Genomic DNA, 19,352 nt, shown 5'->3' on the forward strand with positions numbered 1-19,352 from the left:
GGTTGTATTATATTTCCCTGTAGTCTAATGGTTGTATAATATTACCCTGTAGTCTAATGGTTGTATTATATTTCCCTGTAGTCTAATGGTTGTATTATATTTCCCTGTCGTCTAATGGTTGTATTATGTTACTCTATCCCTGTAGTCTAATGGTTGTATTATATTACTCTATCCCTGTAGTCTAATGGTTGTATTATATTACTCTATCCCTGTAGTCTAATGGTTGTATTATATTACCCTGGAGTCTAATGGTTGTATTATGTTACTCTATCCCTGTAGTCTAATGGTTGTATAATATTACCCTGTAGTCTAATGGTTGTATTATATTTCCCTGTCGTCTAATGGTTGTATTATATTACTCTATCCCTGTAGTCTAATGGTTGTATTATATTTCCCTGTAGTCTAATGGTTGTATTATATTTCCCTGTAGTCTAATGGTTGTATTATATTACTCTATCCCTGTTGTCTAATGGTTGTATTATATTACCCTGTAGTCTAATGGTTGTATTATATTACTCTAACCCTGTAGTCTAATGGTTGTATTATATTATCCTATCCCTGTAGTCTAATGGTTGTATAATATTACCCTGTAGTCTAATGGTTGTATTATATTTCCCTGGAGTCTAATGGTTGTATTATGTTACTCTGTAGTCTAATGGTTGTATTATATTACTCTGTAGTCTAATGGTTGTATTATATTACTCTATCCCTGTAGTCTAATGGTTGTATTATATTACTCTATCCCTGTAGTCTAATGGTTGTATAATATTACCCTGTAGTCTAATGGTTATATTATATTTCCCTGTCGTCTAATGGTTGTATTATATTACTCTATCCCTGTAGTCTAATGGTTGTATAATATTACCCTGTAGTCTAATGGTTGTATTATATTTCCCTGTAGTCTAATGGTTGTATTATATTACCCTATAGTCTAATGGTTGTATTATATTACCCTGTAGTCTAATGGTTGTATTATATTACCCTGTAGTCTAATTGTTGTATTATATTACTCTATCCCTGTAGTCTAATGGTTGTATTTTATTACCCTGTAGTTTAATGGTTGTATTATGTTACTCTATCCCTGTAGTCTAATGGTTGTATTATATTACCCTGTAGTCTAATGGTTGTATTATATTACCCTGTAGTCTAATGGTTGTATTATTTTACCCTGTAGTCTAATGGTTGTATTATATTTCCCTGTAGTCTAATGGTTGTATTATATTACCCTGGAGTCTAATGGTTGTATTATATTACTCTATCCCTGTAGTCTAATGGTTGTATTATATTACTCTATCCCTGGAGTCTAATGGTTGTATTATGTTACCCTGTAGTGTAATGGTTGTATTATATTACTCTATCCCTGTAGTCTAATGGTTGTATTATATTACTCTATCCCTGTAGTCTAATGGTTGTATTATATTACTCTATCCCTGTAGTCTAATGGTTGTATTATATTTCCCTGTAGTCTAATGGTTGTATTATATTACTCTATCCCTGTAGTCTAATGGTTGTATTATATTACTCTATCCCTGTAGTCTAATGGTTGTATTATATTTCCCTGTAGTCTAATGGTTGTATTATATTACCCTGTAGTCTAATGGTTGTATTATATTACTCTATCCCTGTAGTCTAATGGTTGTATTATATTTCCCTGTAGTCTAATGGTTGTATTATATTTCCCTGTAGTCTAATGGTTGTATTATATTACCCTGTAGTCTAATGGTTGTATTATATTACTCTGTAGTCTAATGGTTGTATTATATTACCCTGTGTAGTGGCTTCCTTTCGTCTTTACCATAACCGCTGCCCAAGCCTGAAGCGGGGTGGTTTGGTACGCATACAGTCCACACTCGGTTTCCAAACGGCCAAACATTCCATGACATCCAGGGATATGGTGCAACAAAAATGTTTATTCTTCTTATATCTAACAAATAAGTTATTCTCCAATCAACTTAAAGCATAGAATACTTTATATGGAAAATACACATTACATTTACATTTTTTACATTTAAGTCATTTAGCAGACGCTCTTATCCAGAGCGACTTACAAATTGGTGAATTCACCTTCTGACATCCAGTGGAACAGCCACTTTACAATAGTGCATCTAAATCATTTAAGGGGGGGGTGAGAAGGATTACTTATCCTATCCTAGGTATTCCTTGAAGAGGTGGGGTTATGTCTGTATGTCTGTATGTTTGTATGGTCAAAAAACTATACCGCTCCCGCATCTAGCAAGGACTCCCCCTCCCGAAGGCCCAACTTCCTGCCTTTATCCTAACACACTTACCACAATACAATGAATAGGCAAGAGGGGGGGCCAAAAACTGAGTTACACAAACAACAAATGAGTCGCTCTGGATAAGAGCGTCTGCTAAATTACTTAAATGTAAATGTAAATATATCTCAAATCAGGTAAATATAAATCATAATAGTACGTACCTAATATTTCATCATTTACATTAATATTTAATATATTTACACAAATATACATGGAGCTCCATATGTTCAGTCTTTTACGCAAATATGTCCAAATCGGCTCTAACACCCTGTAGTCTAATGGTTGTATTATATTACCCTGTAGTCTAATGGTTGTATTATATTACCCTGTAGTCTAATGGTTGTATTATATTACTCTATCCCTGTAGTCTAATGGTTGTATTATATTACTCTATCCCTGTAGTCTAATGGTTGTATTATATTATTCTGTAGTTAATGGTTGTATTATATTACCCTGTAGTCTAATGGTTTTATAATATTACTCTGTAGTCTAATGGTTGTATTATGTTACTCTATCCCTGTAGTCTAATGGTTGTATTATATTTCCCTGTAGTCTAATGGTTGTATTATATTACTCTGTAGTCTAATGGTTGTATTATGTTACTCTATCCCTGTAGTCTAATGGTTGTATTATATTACTCTATCCCTGTAGTCTAATGGTTGTATTCTATTACCCTGTAGTCTAATGGTTGTATTATATTACCCTGTAGTCTAATGGTTGTATAATATTACCCTGTAGTCTAATGGTTGTATTATATTACCCTGTAGTCTAATGGTTGTATTATATTTCCCTGTAGTCTAATGGTTGTATTATATTACTCTATCCCTGTAGTCTAATTGTTGTATTATATTACCCTGTAGTCTAATGGTTGTATTATATTACTCTATCCCTGTAGTCTAATGGTTGTATTATGTTACTCTATCCCTGTAGTCTAATGGTTGTATTCTATTATTCTGTAGTTAATGGTTGTATTATATTACCCTGTAGTCTAATGGTTTTATAATATTACTCTGTAGTCTAATGGTTGTATTATGTTACTCTATCCCTGTAGTCTAATGGTTGTATTATATTTCCCTGTAGTCTAATGGTTGTATTATATTACCCTGTAGTCTAATGGTTGTATTATATTACTCTATCCCTGTAGTCTAATGGTTGTATTATATTACCCTGTAGTCTAATGGTTGTATTTTATTACTCTGTAGTCTAATGGTTGTATTATATTTCCCTGTAGTCTAATGGTTGTATTATATTTCCCTGTAGTCTAATGGTTGTATTATATTTCCCTGTAGTCTAATGGTTGTATTATGTTACTCTATCCCTGTAGTCTAATGGTTGTATTATGTTACTCTATCCCTGTAGTCTAATGGTTGTATTATATTACCCTGGAGTCTAATGGTTGTATTATATTTCCCTGTAGTCTAATGGTTGTATTATATTTCCCTGTAGTCTAATGGTTGTATATGTTACTCTATTCCTATAGTCTAATGGTTGTATTATGTTACTCTATCCCTGTAGTCTAATGGTTGTATTATATTACCCTGGAGTCTAATGGTTGTATTATATTTCCCTGTAGTCTAATGGTTGTATTATGTTACTCTATCCCTGTAGTCTAATGGTTGTATTATATTACTCTGTAGTCTAATGGTTGTATTATATTACTCTGTAGTCTAATGGTTGTATTATGTTACTCTATCCCTGTAGTCTAATGGTTGTATTATATTACCCTGTTGTCTAATGGTTGTATTATATTTCCCTGTAGTCTAATGGTTGTATTATATTTCCCTGTAGTCTAATGGTTGTATTATATTACTCTATCCCTGTAGTCTAATGGTTGTATTATATTACTCTATCCCTGTAGTCTAATGGTTGTATTATATTTCCCTGTAGTCTAATGGTTGTATTATATTTCCCTGTCGTCTAATGGTTGTATTATATTTCCCTGTCGTCTAATGGTTGTATTATATTTCCCTGTAGTCTAATGGTTGTATTATATTACTCTATCCCTGTAGTCTAATGGTTGTATTATATTTCCCTGTAGTCTAATGGTTGTATTATGTTACCCTGTAGTCTAATGGTTGTATTATGTTACCCTGTAGTCTAATGGTTGTATTATATTTCCCTGTAGTCTAATGGTTGTATTATATTACTCTATCCCTGTAGTCTAATGGTTGTATTATATTTCCCTGTAGTCTAATGGTTGTATTATGTTACCCTGTAGTCTAATGGTTGTATTATATTACCCTGTAGTCTAATGGTTGTATTATATTACCCTATAGTCTAATGGTTGTATTATATTTCCCTGTAGTCTAATGGTTGTATTATATTACCCTGTAGTCTAATGGTTGTATTATATTACTCTATCCCTGTAGTCTAATGGTTGTATTATATTACCCTGTAGTCTAATGGTTGTATTTTATTACTCTGTAGTCTAATGGTTGTATTATATTTCCCTGTAGTCTAATGGTTGTATAATATTTCCCTGTAGTCTAATGGTTGTATTATATTTCCCTGTAGTCTAATGGTTGTATTATATTACTCTATCCCTGTAGTCTAATGGTTGTATTATATTACTCTATCCCTGTAGTCTAATGGTTGTATTATATTACCCTGTAGTCTAATGGTTGTATTTTATTACTCTGTAGTCTAATGGTTGTATTATATTTCCCTGTAGTCTAATGGTTGTATTATATTTCCCTGTAGTCTAATGGTTGTATTATATTTCCCTGTAGTCTAATGGTTGTATTATGTTACTCTATCCCTGTAGTCTAATGGTTGTATTATGTTACTCTATCCCTGTAGTCTAATGGTTGTATTATATTACCCTGGAGTCTAATGGTTGTATTATATTTCCCTGTAGTCTAATGGTTGTATTATATTTCCCTGTAGTCTAATGGTTGTATATGTTACTCTATTCCTATAGTCTAATGGTTGTATTATGTTACTCTATCCCTGTAGTCTAATGGTTGTATTATATTACCCTGGAGTCTAATGGTTGTATTATATTTCCCTGTAGTCTAATGGTTGTATTATGTTACTCTATCCCTGTAGTCTAATGGTTGTATTATATTACTCTGTAGTCTAATGGTTGTATTATATTTCCCTGTAGTCTAATGGTTGTATTATATTACTCTGTAGTCTAATGGTTGTATTATGTTACTCTATCCCTGTAGTCTAATGGTTGTATTATATTACCCTGTTGTCTAATGGTTGTATTATATTTCCCTGTCGTCTAATGGTTGTATTATATTTCCTGTAGTCTAATGGTTGTATTATGTTACTCTATCCCTGTAGTCTAATGGTTGTATTATATTACCCTGTTGTCTAATGGTTGTATTATATTTCCCTGTAGTCTAATGGTTGTATTATATTTCCCTGTAGTCTAATGGTTGTATTATATTTCCCTGTAGTCTAATGGTTGTATTATATTACTCTATCCCTGTAGTCTAATGGTTGTATTATATTTCCCTGTAGTCTAATGGTTGTATTATATTTCCCTGTCGTCTAATGGTTGTATTATATTTCCCTGTAGTCTAATGGTTGTATTATATTTCCCTGTAGTCTAATGGTTGTATTATATTACTCTATCCCTGTAGTCTAATGGTTGTATTATATTTCCCTGTAGTCTAATGGTTGTATTATGTTACCCTGTAGTCTAATGGTTGTATTATGTTACCCTGTAGTCTAGTGGTTGTATTATATTTCCCTGTAGTCTAATGGTTGTATTATATTACTCTATCCCTGTAGTCTAATGGTTGTATTATATTTCCCTGTAGTCTAATGGTTGTATTATGTTACCCTGTAGTCTAATGGTTGTATTATATTACCCTGTAGTCTAATGGTTGTATTATATTACCCTATAGTCTAATGGTTGTATTATATTACCCTGTAGTCTAATGGTTGTATTATATTACCCTGTAGTCTAATGGTTGTATAATATTACTCTATCCCTGTAGTCTAATGGTTGTATTATATTTCCCTGTAGTCTAATGGTTGTATAATATTTCCCTGTAGTCTAATGGTTGTATAATATTTCCCTGTAGTCTAATGGTTGTATTATATTACCCTGAGTCTAATGGTTGTATTATATTACCCTGGAGTCTAATGGTTGTATTATATTACTCTATCCCTGTAGTCTAATGGTTGTATTATATTTCCCTGTAGTCTAATGGTTGTATTATATTTCCCTGTAGTCTAATGGTTGTATTATATTTCCCTGTAGTCTAATGGTTGTATTATATTTCCCTGTAGTCTAATGGTTGTATTATATTACCCTGGAGTCTAATGGTTGTATTATATTTCCTGTAGTCTAATGGTTGTATTATGTTACTCTATTCCTATAGTCTAATGGTTGTATTATATTACTCTATCCCTGTAGTCTAATGGTTGTATTATATTTCCCTGTAGTCTAATGGTTGTATTATGTTACTCTATCCCTGTAGTCTAATGGTTGTATTATATTTCCCTGTAGTCTAATGGTTGTATTATATTACTCTATCCCTGTAGTCTAATGGTTGTATTATATTTCCCTGTAGTCTAATGTTTGTATATGTTACTCTATCCCTGTAGTCTAATGGTTGTATTATATTACTCTTTAGTCTAATGGTTGTATTATATTTCCCTGTAGTCTAATGGTTGTATTATATTTCCCTGTAGTCTAATGGTTGTATTATGTTACTCTATCCCTGTAGTCTAATGGTTGTATTATATTACCCTGTAGTCTAATGGTTGTATTATATTTCCCTGTAGTCTAATGGTTGTATTATATTTCCCTGTAGTCTAATGGTTGTATTATGTTACTCTATCCCTGTAGTCTAATGGTTGTATTATATTACTCTGTAGTCTAATGGTTGTATTATATTTCCCTGTAGTCTAATGGTTGTATTATGTTACTCTATCCCTGTAGTCTAATGGTTGTATTATATTACTCTATCCCTGTAGTCTAATGGTTGTATTATATTTCCCTGTAGTCTAATAGTTGTATTATATTACTCTATCCCTGTAGTCTAATGGTTGTATTATATTACTCTATCCCTGTAGTCTAATGGTTGTATTATATTACTCTGTAGTCTAATGGTTGTATTATATTACCCTGTAGTCTAATGGTTGTATTATATTTCCCTGTAGTCTAATGGTTGTATTATGTTACTCTATCCCTGTAGCTCCTTGAGCCTGTCTGTCACCAGCTGTTTGAGATGTACCGGAGCTCTGAGGACCGCCTGAGACGCTTCACACTGCAGTTCCTTCCAGAGCTGGTCTGGGTGTACCTCCGCATCACCGCCAGCAGGGACCGCCAGAGCAACGGCTGCATAGAGGCCTTGCTGCTGGGCATATACAACCTGGTAACTACTACTACCTACCTAAACCTACAGAACTAACCTAGTTATAACCCTACCCCTCATGCTAGGCATATGTACAGACTGTGAGGGGTTAGGAGATAGGGCTTTAGTCTCTATGGAAGAGCCTGGATGTTAGGGGTGGGATATGGCTTTTGTCTCTATGGAATAGGCTAGATGTTAGGGGTGGGATAGGGCTTTAGTCTCTATGGAAGAGGATGGATGTTAGGGGTGGGATAGGGCCTTAGGCTCAATGGAAGAGGCTGGATGTTAGGGGTGGGGCTTTAGTGTCTGGAATGGGCTGGATGTTAGGGGTGGAATATGGCTTTAGTCTCTATGGAAGTTTCTGGATGTTTGCAGTGGGGCTTTAGTCTCTATGGAAGAGCCTGGATGTTAGGGGTGGGATAGGGCTTTGGTCTCTATTGAAGAGGCTGGATGTTAGGCGTGGTATTGGGCTTTAGTCTCTATGGAAGAGGCTGGATGTTAGGGGTGAAATAGGGCTTTAGTCTCTATGGAAGAGGCTGGATGTTAGGGGTGGGATAGGGCTTTAGTCTCCATGGAATAGGCTGGATGTTAGGGATGAAATAGGGCTTTAGTCTCTATGGAAGAGGTTGGATGTTAGTGGTGGGGCTTTAGTCTCTATGGAAGAGGCTGGATGTTAGGGATGGGATAGGGCTTTAGTCTCTATGGAAGAGCCTGGATGTTAGGGGTGGGATAGGGCTTTAGTCTCTATGGAATAGGCTGGATGTTAGGGATGAAATAGGGCTTTAGTCTCTATGGAAGAGGTTGGATGTTAGTGGTGGGGCTTTAGTCTCTATGGAATAGACTGGATGTTAGGGGTGAAATAGGGCTTTAGTCTCTATGGAAGAGGCTGGATGTTAGGGGTGGGATAGGGCTTTAGTCTCTATGGAATAGGCTGGATGTTAGGGATGAAATAGGGCTTTAGTCTCTATGGAAGAGGTTGGATGTTAGTGGTGGGGCTTTAGTCTCTATGGAAGAGGCTGGATGTTAGGGATGGGATAGGGCTTTAGTCTCTATGGAAGAGCCTGGATGTTAGGGGTGGGATAGGGCTTTAGTCTCTATGGAATAGGCTGGATGTTAGGGATGAAATAGGGCTTTAGTCTCTATGGAAGAGGTTGGATGTTAGTGGTGGGGCTTTAGTCTCTATGGAAGAGGCTGGATGTTAGGGATGGGATAGGGCTTTAGTCTCTATGGAAGAGCCTGGATGTTAGGGGTGGGATAGGGCTTTCGTCTCTATGGAAGAGGCTGGATGTTAGGGGTGGGGCTTTAGTGTCTATGGAATAGGCTGGATGTTAGGGGTCGGATAGGGCTTTAGTCTCTATGGAAGAGCCTGGATGTTCGGGTGGGATAGGGCTTTATTCTCTAAGGAAGAGGCTGGATGTTAGGGGTGGGATAGAGCTTTAGTCTCTATGGAAGAGGTTGGATGTTAGGGGTGGGATAGGGCTTTTGTCTCTGGAATAGGCTGGATGTTACGGGTTGGATAGTGCTTTATTCTCTATGGAAGAGGCTGGATGTTAGGGGTTGGATAGGGCTTTCTTCTCTTTGGAAGATGCTGGATGTTAGGGTGGGATAGGGCTTTAGTCTCTATGGAAGAGGCTGGATGTTAGGGGTGGGATAGGGCTTCTCTATGGAAGAGGCTGGATGTTAGGGTGGGATAGGGCTTCTCTATGGAAGAGGCTGGATGTTAGGGTGGGATAGGGCTTTTGTCTCTATGGAAGAGGCTGGATGTTAGGGGTGGGGCTTTAGTGTCTATGGAAGAGGCAGAATGTTAGTGGTGGGATAGGGCTTTAGTCTCTATGGAAGAGGTTGGATGTTAGGGGTGGATAGGGCTTTAGTCTCTATGGAAGAGCCTGGATGTTAGGGGTGGGGCTTTTGTCTCTATGGAATAGGCTGGATGTTAGGGGTGGATAGGGCTTTTGTCTCCATGGAAGAGCCTGGATGTTAGGGTTGGGATAGGGCTTTAGTCTCTATGGAAGAGGTTGGATGTTAGGGGTGGGATAGGGCTTTAGTCTCTATGGAAGAGCCTGGATGTTAGGGGTGGGGCTTTTGTCTCTATGGAATAGGCTGGATGTTAGGGTGGGATAGGGCTTTTGTCTCCATGGAAGAGCCTGGATGTTAGGGTTGGGATAGGGCTTTTGTCTCTATGGAAGAGGATGGATGTTAGCAGTGGGGCTTTAGTCTCTATGGAATAGCCTGGATGTTAGGGGTGGGATAGGGCTTTCGTCTCTATGGAATAGGCTAGATGTGTGGGGTTGGATAGGGCTGTAGTCTCTATGGAAGATGCTGGATGTTAGGGGTGGGATAGGGCTTCTCAATGGAAGAGGCTGGGTGTTAGGGGTGGGGCTTTAGTGTCTATGGAATAGGCTGGATGTTAGGGGTGGGATAGGGCTTCAGTCTCTATGGAAATGGCTGGATGTCAGGGATGGGATAGGGCTTCAGTCTCTATGGAAGAGGCTGGATGTTTGGGTGGGATAGAGCTTTAGTCTCTATGGAAGAGGTTGGATGTTAGGGGTGGGATAGGGCTTTTGTCTCTATGGAATAGGCTGGATGTTACGGGTGGGATAGGGCTTTAGTCTCCATGCAAGAGCCTGGATGTTAGGGTTGGGATAGGGCTTTAGTCTCTATGGAATAGCCTGGATGTTAGGGGTGGGATAGGGCTTTCGTCTCTATGGAATAGGCTAGATGTGTGGGGTGGGATAGGGCTTTAGTCTCTATGGAAGAGGCTGGATGTTAGGGGTGGGGCTTTAGTGTCTATGGAAGAGGCAGAATGTTAGTGGTGGGATAGGGCTTTAGTCTCTATGGAAGAGGTTGGATGTTAGGGGTGGGATAGGGCTTTAGTCTCTATGGAAGAGCCTGGATGTTAGGGGTGGGGCTTTTGTCTCTATGGAATAGGCTGGATGTTAGGGGTGGGATAGGGCTTTTGTCTCCATGGAAGAGCCTGGATGTTAGGGTGGGATAGGGCTTCTCTATGGATGAGACTGGATGTTAGGGGTGGGATAGGGCTTTTGTCTCTATGGAAGAGGTTGGATGTTAGGGTTGGGATAGGGCTTTTGTCTCTATGAAAGAGGATGGATGTTAGCAGTGGGGCTTTAGTCTCTATGGAATAGCCTGGATGTTAGGGGTGGGATAGGGCTTTCGTCTCTATGGAATAGGCTAGATGTGTGGGGTGGGATAGGGCTTTAGTATCTATGGAAGAGGCTGGATGTCAGGGGTGGAATAGGGCTGTAGTCTCTGGATGAGCCTGGATGTTAGGTTGGGATAGGGATCCTATGGACGAGGCTGGATGTTAGGGGTGGAATAGGGCTTTAGGCTCTATGGAAGAGGCTGGATGTTAGGGGTGGGACAGGGCTTTAGTCTCTATTGAAGAGGCTGGATGTTTGGGGTGGGATAGGGCTTTAGTCTCTATGGAAGAGGCTGGATGTTAGGCGTGGTATTGGGCTTTAGTCTCTATGGAATAGGCTGGATGTTAGGGGTGAAATAGGGCTTTAGTCTCTATGGAAGAGGCTGGATGTTAGGGGTGGGATAGGGCTTTAGTCTCTATGGAAGAGGCTGGATGTTAGGGTTGGGATAGGGCTTCTCTATTGAAAAGGCTGCATGTTAGGGTGGGATAGGGCTTCTCTATGGATGAGACTGGATGTTAGGGGTGGGATAGGGCTTTAGTGTCTATGGAATAGGCTGGATGTTAGGGGTGGGATAGGGCTTTAGTCTCTATGGAAGAGCCTGGATGTTAGGTTGGGATAGGTATCCTATGGGCGAGGCTGGATGTTAGGGGTGGGACAGGGCTTTAGTCTCTATGGAAGAGGCTGGATGTTAGGGGTGGGACAGGGCTTTAGTCTCTATGGAATAGCCTGGATGTTATCGGTGGTATAGGGCTTTCGTCTCTATGGAAGTGGCTGGATGTTAGCGGTGGGATAGGGCTTTAGTCTCTATGGAAGAGGCTGGATGTTAGGGGTGGGACAGGGCTTTAGTCTCTATGGAAGAGGCTGGATCTTAGCGGTGGTATAGGGCTTTCGTCTCTATGGAAGTGGCTGGATGTTAGCGGTGGGATAGGGCTTTATTCTCTATGGAAGAGGCTGGATGTTAGGGGTGGGATAGGGCTTTAGTCTCTATGGAAGAGCCTGGATGTTAGGTTGGGATAGGGATCCTATGGACGAGGCTGGATGTTAGGGATGGGATAGGGCTTTAGTCTCTATGGAAGAGGCTGGATGTTAGGGGTGGGATAGGGCTTTAGTCTCTGTGGAAGAGGCTGGATGTTAGGGTTGGGATAGGGCTTCTCTATGGAAAAGGCTGGATGTTAGGGGTGGGATAGGGTTTTAGCCACTGGAAGAGGCTGGATGTTAGCAGTGGGGTTTTAGTCTCTATGGAATAGCCTGGATGTTATCGGTGGTATAGGGCTTTAGTCTCTATGGAAGAGGATGGATGTTAGGGGTGGGATAGGGCTTCTCTATGGAAGAGTCTGGATGTTAGGGGTGTGATATGGTTTTAGTCTCTATGGAAGAGGCTGGATGTTAGGTGTGGGATAGGGCTTCTCTATGGAAGAGTCTGGATGTTAGGGGTGTGATATGGTTTTAGTCTCTATGGAAGAGGCTGGATGTTAGGGGTGGGATAGGGCTTCTCTATGGAAGAGGCTGGATGTTAGGGGTGGATAGGGCTTTAGTCTCTATGGAAGAGCCTGGATGTTAGCGGTGGGATAGGGATTTGGTCTCTATGGGAATATGCTGGATGTTAGGGGTGGGATAGGGCTTTAGTCTCTATGGAAGAGCCTGGATGTTTGTGGTGGGATATGGCTTTAGTCTCAATGGAAGAGGCTGGATGTTAGGGGTGGGGCTTTAGTGTCTATGGAATAGTCTGGATGTTAGGGGTGGGATAGGGCTTTAGTCTCTATGGAATAGGCTGGATGTTAGAGGTGGGTTTGGGCTTTAGTCTCTGGAATAGGCTGGATGTTAGGGGTGGATAGGGCTTTAGTCTCTATGGAAGAGCCTGGATGTTCGGTGGGATAGGGCTTCTCTAAGGTAGAGGCTGGATGTTAGGGGTGGGATAGGGCTTTAGTCTCTATGGAAGAGGTTGGATGTTAGGGTGGGATAGGGCTTTTGTCTCTGGAATAGGCTGGATGTTACGGGTGGGATAGGGCTTTAGTCTATGGAAGAGGCTGGTTGTGAGGGGTGGGATAGGGCTTTAGTCTCAATGGAAGAGGCTGGATGTTAGGGTGGGATAGGGCTTTAGTCTCTATGGAAGTGGCTGGATGTTAGGGGTGGGATAGGGCTTTAGTCTCTATGGAAGAGGCTGGATGTTAGGGGTGGGGCTTTAGGCTCTATGGAAGAGGCTGGATGTTCGGGGTGGGATAGGGCTTTAGTGTCTATGGAATAGGCTGGATGTTAGTGGTGGGATAGGGCTTTAGTCTCTATGGAAGAGGTTGGATATTACGGGTGGGATAGGGCTTTAGTTTCTATGGAAGAGGCTGGATGTTAGGGGTGTGATTGGGCTTTAGAGTCTATGGAAGAGGCTTGGACATCTGGTGCTGAAGGTCAGATGAAGGTCTGCTGTCGTTACTGGAAGAGGCTACTAAAACTTTGTCAGGACCTGTGGAAAGGACAGATCCCTGGGTCTATCTAGTAACTGCTGCAGATATCGTTGTTGAGGGCTCCGTCTATGTGTGTGTGATGCGTAATTTACGATCCTCCATCTACTCTCATCTACCATGGCTGTAGACTACTCTCATCAGTTACACACCACGGCTCTCTGCAGACAGACATTGGATATACAGAGAGAACCTGGCTCTGGGCAGGCAGTCAGGCAGTGAATGGTGTGGTTAGCAATTAGCATAGCATTCAAGGACATGGTTAGCATGGTAGCAGGGTTAGCATTATCACAGCTGTGAAGGGTATGGTTAGCACGATAAGCAATTTTCATAAGAAATTTTCATGATAAGCAAATAGCATGGTTAGCAATAGCATGGTTAGCATATTAGTGAATGGCATGGTTGGCATTAACAGTGCTGATCTCATGAAGGATTAGTGTTGGGGTACAGACAGACCCAGTGAGTAACTCTCCCAGAGGATGACAGAGGATAGGAGAAACTAAGGGCATGCATTCCATTACGACACAGAGCAAAGGTCACTAAGCTTACTCTCAAAGCACACACAAACACTGTCCACCAGACTGTTAAAATCAACCAACCCAGCCAAAGAAGCTTTTTTCATTGACCTCTGCATTGAAGAGCTTGTTTCGTTGACCTCTGCAGGGTAGCCTAGTGGTAAGAGCGTTGGACTAGTAACCGGAAGGTTGCAAGTTCAAATCCCCGAGCTGACAAGGTACAAATCTGTCGTTCTACCCCTGAACAGGCAGTTAACCCACTGTTCCTCGGCCGTCATTGAAAATAAGAATGTGTTCCTAACTGACTTGCCTAGTTAAATAAAGGTCTGGCCGTCCAGAATCACTTTGGCCCCATTGAATCGTGCTCATCGTTTTCCTGACGTTCTCAGCTAACCTGTTTATTCACACACACACACACACACACACACACACACACACACACACACACACACACACACACACACACACACACACACTATCAACCAGACTGTTCAAACTAACCAACCCGGCCAAAAGCTCTCCAACATTACTTTCTCGCTCTGGTTTTTCAGGAGATTGTGGACAAAGATGGGAACAGCAAGCTCCTGTCGTTCACCATCCCCTCCCTGTCCAAGCCCTCTGTGTATCACGAGGTAAGACTGGTAGCCTAGCGAATAGTGTTGGGCCAGTAACCGAAAGGTCGCTGGTTCAAATGCCCGAGCCGACAAGGTGAAAAATCTGTCTGCGCCTCTGGGAAATGTGCTGATATGCTCCAGTGGCACTGTACTACCAAGCCTGACTCTGGAAAACAAAACATTTCACTGCACCTATGAAAATTAAACGGCTTTTCTATGTGTGTTTTGTTGCCCTCTGTCCATCCTCTGTGGGCACATCCCACAGGGTACCATATTCCAGTACACTATATAGGGAATATTGGGTCATTTGAGACAGTAATTGCCTTCACCCATCTCTCCTGGCTGTAAAACAGGCTTATTATCTGACTGTCTGGAGGGTGAAGAATGGAGGCTCTGTGATGTTATTCACATTGTTCACCTCGAGGGGTAACGGTGGTTTATCTAGCTCTCAATGTTCACCTCTCAGGGTAACGGTGGTTTATCTAGCTCATTGTTCACCTCTAGGGGTAACGATGGTTTATCTAGCTCTCATTGTTCACCTCTAGGGGTAACGGTGGATTATCTAGCTCATTGTTCACCTCTAGGGGTAACGATGGTTTATCTAGCTCTCATTGTTCACCTCTAGGGGTAACGGTGGATTATCTAGCTCTCATTGTTCACCTCTAGGGGTAACGGTGGTTTATCTAGGGGTAACGGTGGTTTATCTAGCTCTCATTGTTCACCTCTAGGGGTAACGGTGGTTTATCTAGGGGTAACGGTGGTTTATCTAGCTCTCATTGTTCACCTCTAGGGGTAACGGTGGTTTATCTAGCTCTCATTGTTCACCTCTAGGGGTAACGGTGGTTTATCGAGTTCTCATTGTTCACCTCTAGGGGTAACGGTGGTTTATCTAGCTCTCATTGTTCACCTCTAGGGGTAACGGTGGTTTATCTAGGGGTAACGGTGGTTTATCTAGCTCTCATTGTTCACCTCTAGGGGTAACGGTGGTTTATCGAGTTCTCATTGTTCACCTCTAGGGGTAACGGTGGTTTATCGAGTTCTCATTGTTCACCTCTAGGGGTAACGGTGGTTTATCTAGCTCTCATTGTTCACCTCTAGGGGTAACGGTGGTTTATCTAGGGGTAACGGTGGTTTATCTAGCTCTCATTGTTCACCTCTAGGGGTAACGGTGGTTTATCTAGGGGTAACGGTGGTTTATCTAGCTCTCATTGTTCACCTCTAGGGGTAACGGTGGTTTATCTAGCTCATTGTTCACCTCTCGGGGTAACGGTGGTTTATCTAGCTCTCACTGTTCACCTCTAGGGGTAACGGTGGTTTATCTAGCTCTCATTGTTCACCTCTAGGGGTAACGGTGTTTTATCTAGCTCATTGTTCACCTCTAGGGGTAACGGTGGTTTATCTAGCTCATTGTTCACCTCTAGGGGTAACGGTGGTTTATCTAGCTCATTGTTCACCTCTAGGGGTAACGGTGGTTTATCTAGCTCATTGTTCACCTCTAGGGGTAACGGTGGTTTATCTAGCTCTCAATGTTCACCTCTAGGGGTAACGGTGGTTTATCTAGCTCTCAATGTTCACCTCTAGGGGTAACGGTGGTTTATCTAGCTCTCATTGTTCACCTCTAGGGGTAACGGTGGTTTATCTAGCTCTCAATGTTCACCTCTAGGGGTAACGGTGGTTTATCTAGCTCATTGTTCACCTCTAGGGGTAACGGTGGTTTATCTAGCTCTCATTGTTCACCTCTAGGGGTAACGGTGGTTTATCTAGCTCATTGTTCACCTCTAGGGGTAACGGTGGTTTATCTAGCTCATTGTTCACCTCTAGGGGTAACGGTGGTTTATCGAGTTCTCATTGTTCACCTCTAGGGGTAACGGTGGTTTATCGAGTTCTCATTGTTCACCTCTAGGGGTAACGGTGGTTTATCTAGCTCTCATTGTTCACCTCTAGGGGTAACGGTGGTTTATCTAGCTCATTGTTCACCTTTAGGGGTAACGGTGGTTTATCTAGCTCATTGTTCACCTTTAGGGGTAACGGTGGTTTATCTAGCTCATTGTTCACCTCTAGGGGTAACGGTGGTATATCGAGTTCTCATTGTTCACCTCTAGGGGTAACGGTGGTTTATCGAGTTCTCATTGTTTCACCTCTAGGGGTAACGGTGGTTTATCGAGTTCTCATTGTTCACCTCTAGGGGTAACGGTGGTTTATCGAGTTCTCATTGTTCGCCTCTAGGGGTAACGGTGGTTTATCTAGCTCTCAATGTTCACCTCTAGGGGTAACGGTGGTTTATCTAGCTCTCAATGTTCACCTCTAGGGGTAACGGTGGTTTATCTAGCTCTCAATGTTCACCTCTAGGGGTAACGGTGGTTTATCTAGCTCTCATTGTTCACCTCTAGGGGTAACGGTGGTTTATCTAGCTCTCATTGTTCACCTCTAGGGGTAACGGTGGTTTATCTAGCTCATTGTTCACCTCTAGGGGTAACGGTGGTTTATCTAGCTCATTGTTCACCTCTAGGGGTAACGGTGGTTTATCGAGTTCTCATTGTTCACCTCTAGGGGTAACGGTGGTTTATCGAGTTCTCATTGTTCACCTCTAGGGGTAACGGTGGTTTATCTAGCTCTCATTGTTCACCTCTAGGGGTAACGGTGGTTTATCGAGTTCTCATTGTTCACCTCTAGGGGTAACGGTGGTTTATCGAGTTCTCATTGTTCACCTCTAGGGGTAACGGTGGTTTATCTAGCTCATTGTTCACCTCTAGGGGTAACGGTGGTTTATCTAGCTCATTGTTCACCTTTAGGGGTAACGGTGGTTTATCTAGCTCATTGTTCACCTCTAGGGGTAACGGTGGTATATCGAGTTCTCATTGTTCACCTCTAGGGGTAACGGTGGTTTATCTAGCTCATTGTTCACCTCTAGGGGTAACGGTGGTTTATCTAGCTCATTGTTCACCTTTAGGGGTAACGGTGGTTTATCTAGCTCATTGTTCACCTCTAGGGGTAACGGTGGTATATCGAGTTCTCATTGTTCACCTCTAGGGGTAACGGTGGTATATCGAGTTCTCATTGTTCACCTCTAGGGGTAACGGTGGTTTATCTAGCTCATTGTTCACCTTTAGGGGTAACGGTGGTTTATCTAGCTCATTGTTCACCTCTAGGGGTAACGGTGGTTTATCTAGCTCTCAATGTTCACCTCTAGGGGTAACGGTGGTTTATCGAGTTCTCATTGTTCACCTCTAGGGGTAACGGTGGTTTATCTAGCTCTCATTGTTCACCTCTAGGGGTAACGGTGGTTTATCTAGCTCAATGTTCACCTCTAGGGGTAACGGTGGTTTATCTAGCTCTCATTGTTCACCTCTAGGGGTAACGGTGGTTTATCTAGCTCTCAATGTTCACCTCTAGGGGTAACGGTGGTTTATCTAGATCTCAATGTTCACCTCTAGGGGTAACTAACGGTGGTTTATCTAGCTCTCAATGTTCACCTCTAGGGGTAACGGTGGTTTATCTAGCTCTCATTGTTCACCTCTAGGGGTAACGGTTAATCTTTCTGCTCTGCTCTCTCGGTCAATGAATGACAACCCTGTTTCCTCTGTAGAGCACAACCCTGTTCCCTCTGTAGAGCACAACCCTGTTCCCTCTGTAGAGCACAACCCTGTTCCCTCTGTAGAGCACAACCCTGTTCCCTCTGTAGAGCACAACCCTGTTCCCTCTGTAGAGCACAACCCTGTTCCCTCTGTAGAGCACAACCCTGTTCCCTCTGTAGAGCACAACCCTGTTCCCTCTGTAGAGCACAACCCTGTTCCCTCTGTAGAGCACAACCCTGTTCCCTCTGTAGAGCACAACCCTGTTCCCTCTGTAGAGCACAACCCTGTTCCCTCTGTAGAGCACAACCCTGTTCCCTCTGTAGAGCACAGCCCTGTTCCCTCTGTAGAGCACTGCCCTGTTCCCTCTGTAGAGCACTGCCCCGTTCCCTCTGTAGAGCACAGCCCCGTTTCCTCTGTAGAGCACAGCCCCGTTTCCTCTGTAGAGCACTGCCCCGTTTCCTCTGTAGAGCACTGCCCCGTTTCCTCTGTAGAGCACAGCCCCGTTTCCTCTGTAGAGCACTGCCCCGTTTCCTCTGTAGAGCACTGCCCCGTTTCCTCTGTAGAGCACTGCCCCGTTCCCTCTGTAGAGCACAGCCCCGTTCCCTCTGTAGAGCACAACCCCGTTCCCTCTGTAGAGCACAGCCCCGTTCCCTCTGTAGAGCACTGCCCTGTTCCCTCTAGAGCACAGCCCTGTTCCCTCTAGAGCACTGCCCCGTTTCCTCTGTAGAGCACTGCCCCGTTTCCTCTGTAGAGCACTGCCCCGATTCCTCTGTAGAGCACTGCCCCGATTCCTCTGTAGAGCACTGCCCCGTTTCCTCTGTAGAGCACTGCCCCGTTTCCTCTGTAGAGCACTGCCCCGTTTCCTCTGTAGAGCACTGCCCCGTTTCCTCTGTAGAGCACTGCCCCGTTTCCTCTGTAGAGCACTGCCCCGTTTCCTCTGTAGAGCACTGCCCCGTTTCCTCTGTAGAGCACTGCCCCGTTTCCTCTGTAGAGCACTGCCCCGTTTCCTCTGTAGAGCACTGCCCCGTTTCCTCTGTAGTGCACTGCCCGTTTCCTCTGTAGTGCACTGCCCGTTTCCTCTGTAGAGCACTGCCCCGTTTCCTCTGTAGAGCACTGCCCCGTTTCCTCTGTAGAGCACTGCCCGTTTCCTCTGTAGAGCACTGCCCCGTTTCCTCTGTAGAGCACTGCCCCGTTTCCTCTGTAGAGCACTGCCCCGTTTCCTCTGTAGAGCACTGCCCCGTTTCCTCTGTAGAGCACTGCCCCGTTTCCTCTGTAGAGCACTGCCCCGTTTCCTCTGTAGAGCACTGCCCCGTTTCCTCTGTAGAGCACTGCCCCGTTTCCTCTGTAGAGCACTGCCCCGTTTCCTCTGTAGAGCACTGCCCCGTTTCCTCTGTAGAGGACATTGTGGGCCCTGCGCAACAGTAGGACATTGTGGGC

General features: G+C 42.7%; 1 protein-coding gene across 1 annotated transcript in view; it reads left to right on the forward strand.

The window, feature by feature from the left end:
• LOC135518894 (hyccin 2-like) overlaps positions 1-19,352 on the forward strand; it is a 326,139-nt gene that overhangs the window by 168,924 nt on the left and 137,863 nt on the right. The window contains 2 exon segments of the mRNA XM_064943845.1: positions 7,439-7,618; positions 14,278-14,358. Coding sequence (XP_064799917.1) covers positions 7,439-7,618; positions 14,278-14,358 — 261 coding nt within the window.

The sequence above is a fragment of the Oncorhynchus masou genome, chromosome 29, assembly GCF_036934945.1.
Source record: "Oncorhynchus masou masou isolate Uvic2021 chromosome 29, UVic_Omas_1.1, whole genome shotgun sequence".
NCBI classification, from domain to species: Eukaryota; Metazoa; Chordata; class Actinopteri; order Salmoniformes; family Salmonidae; genus Oncorhynchus; species Oncorhynchus masou.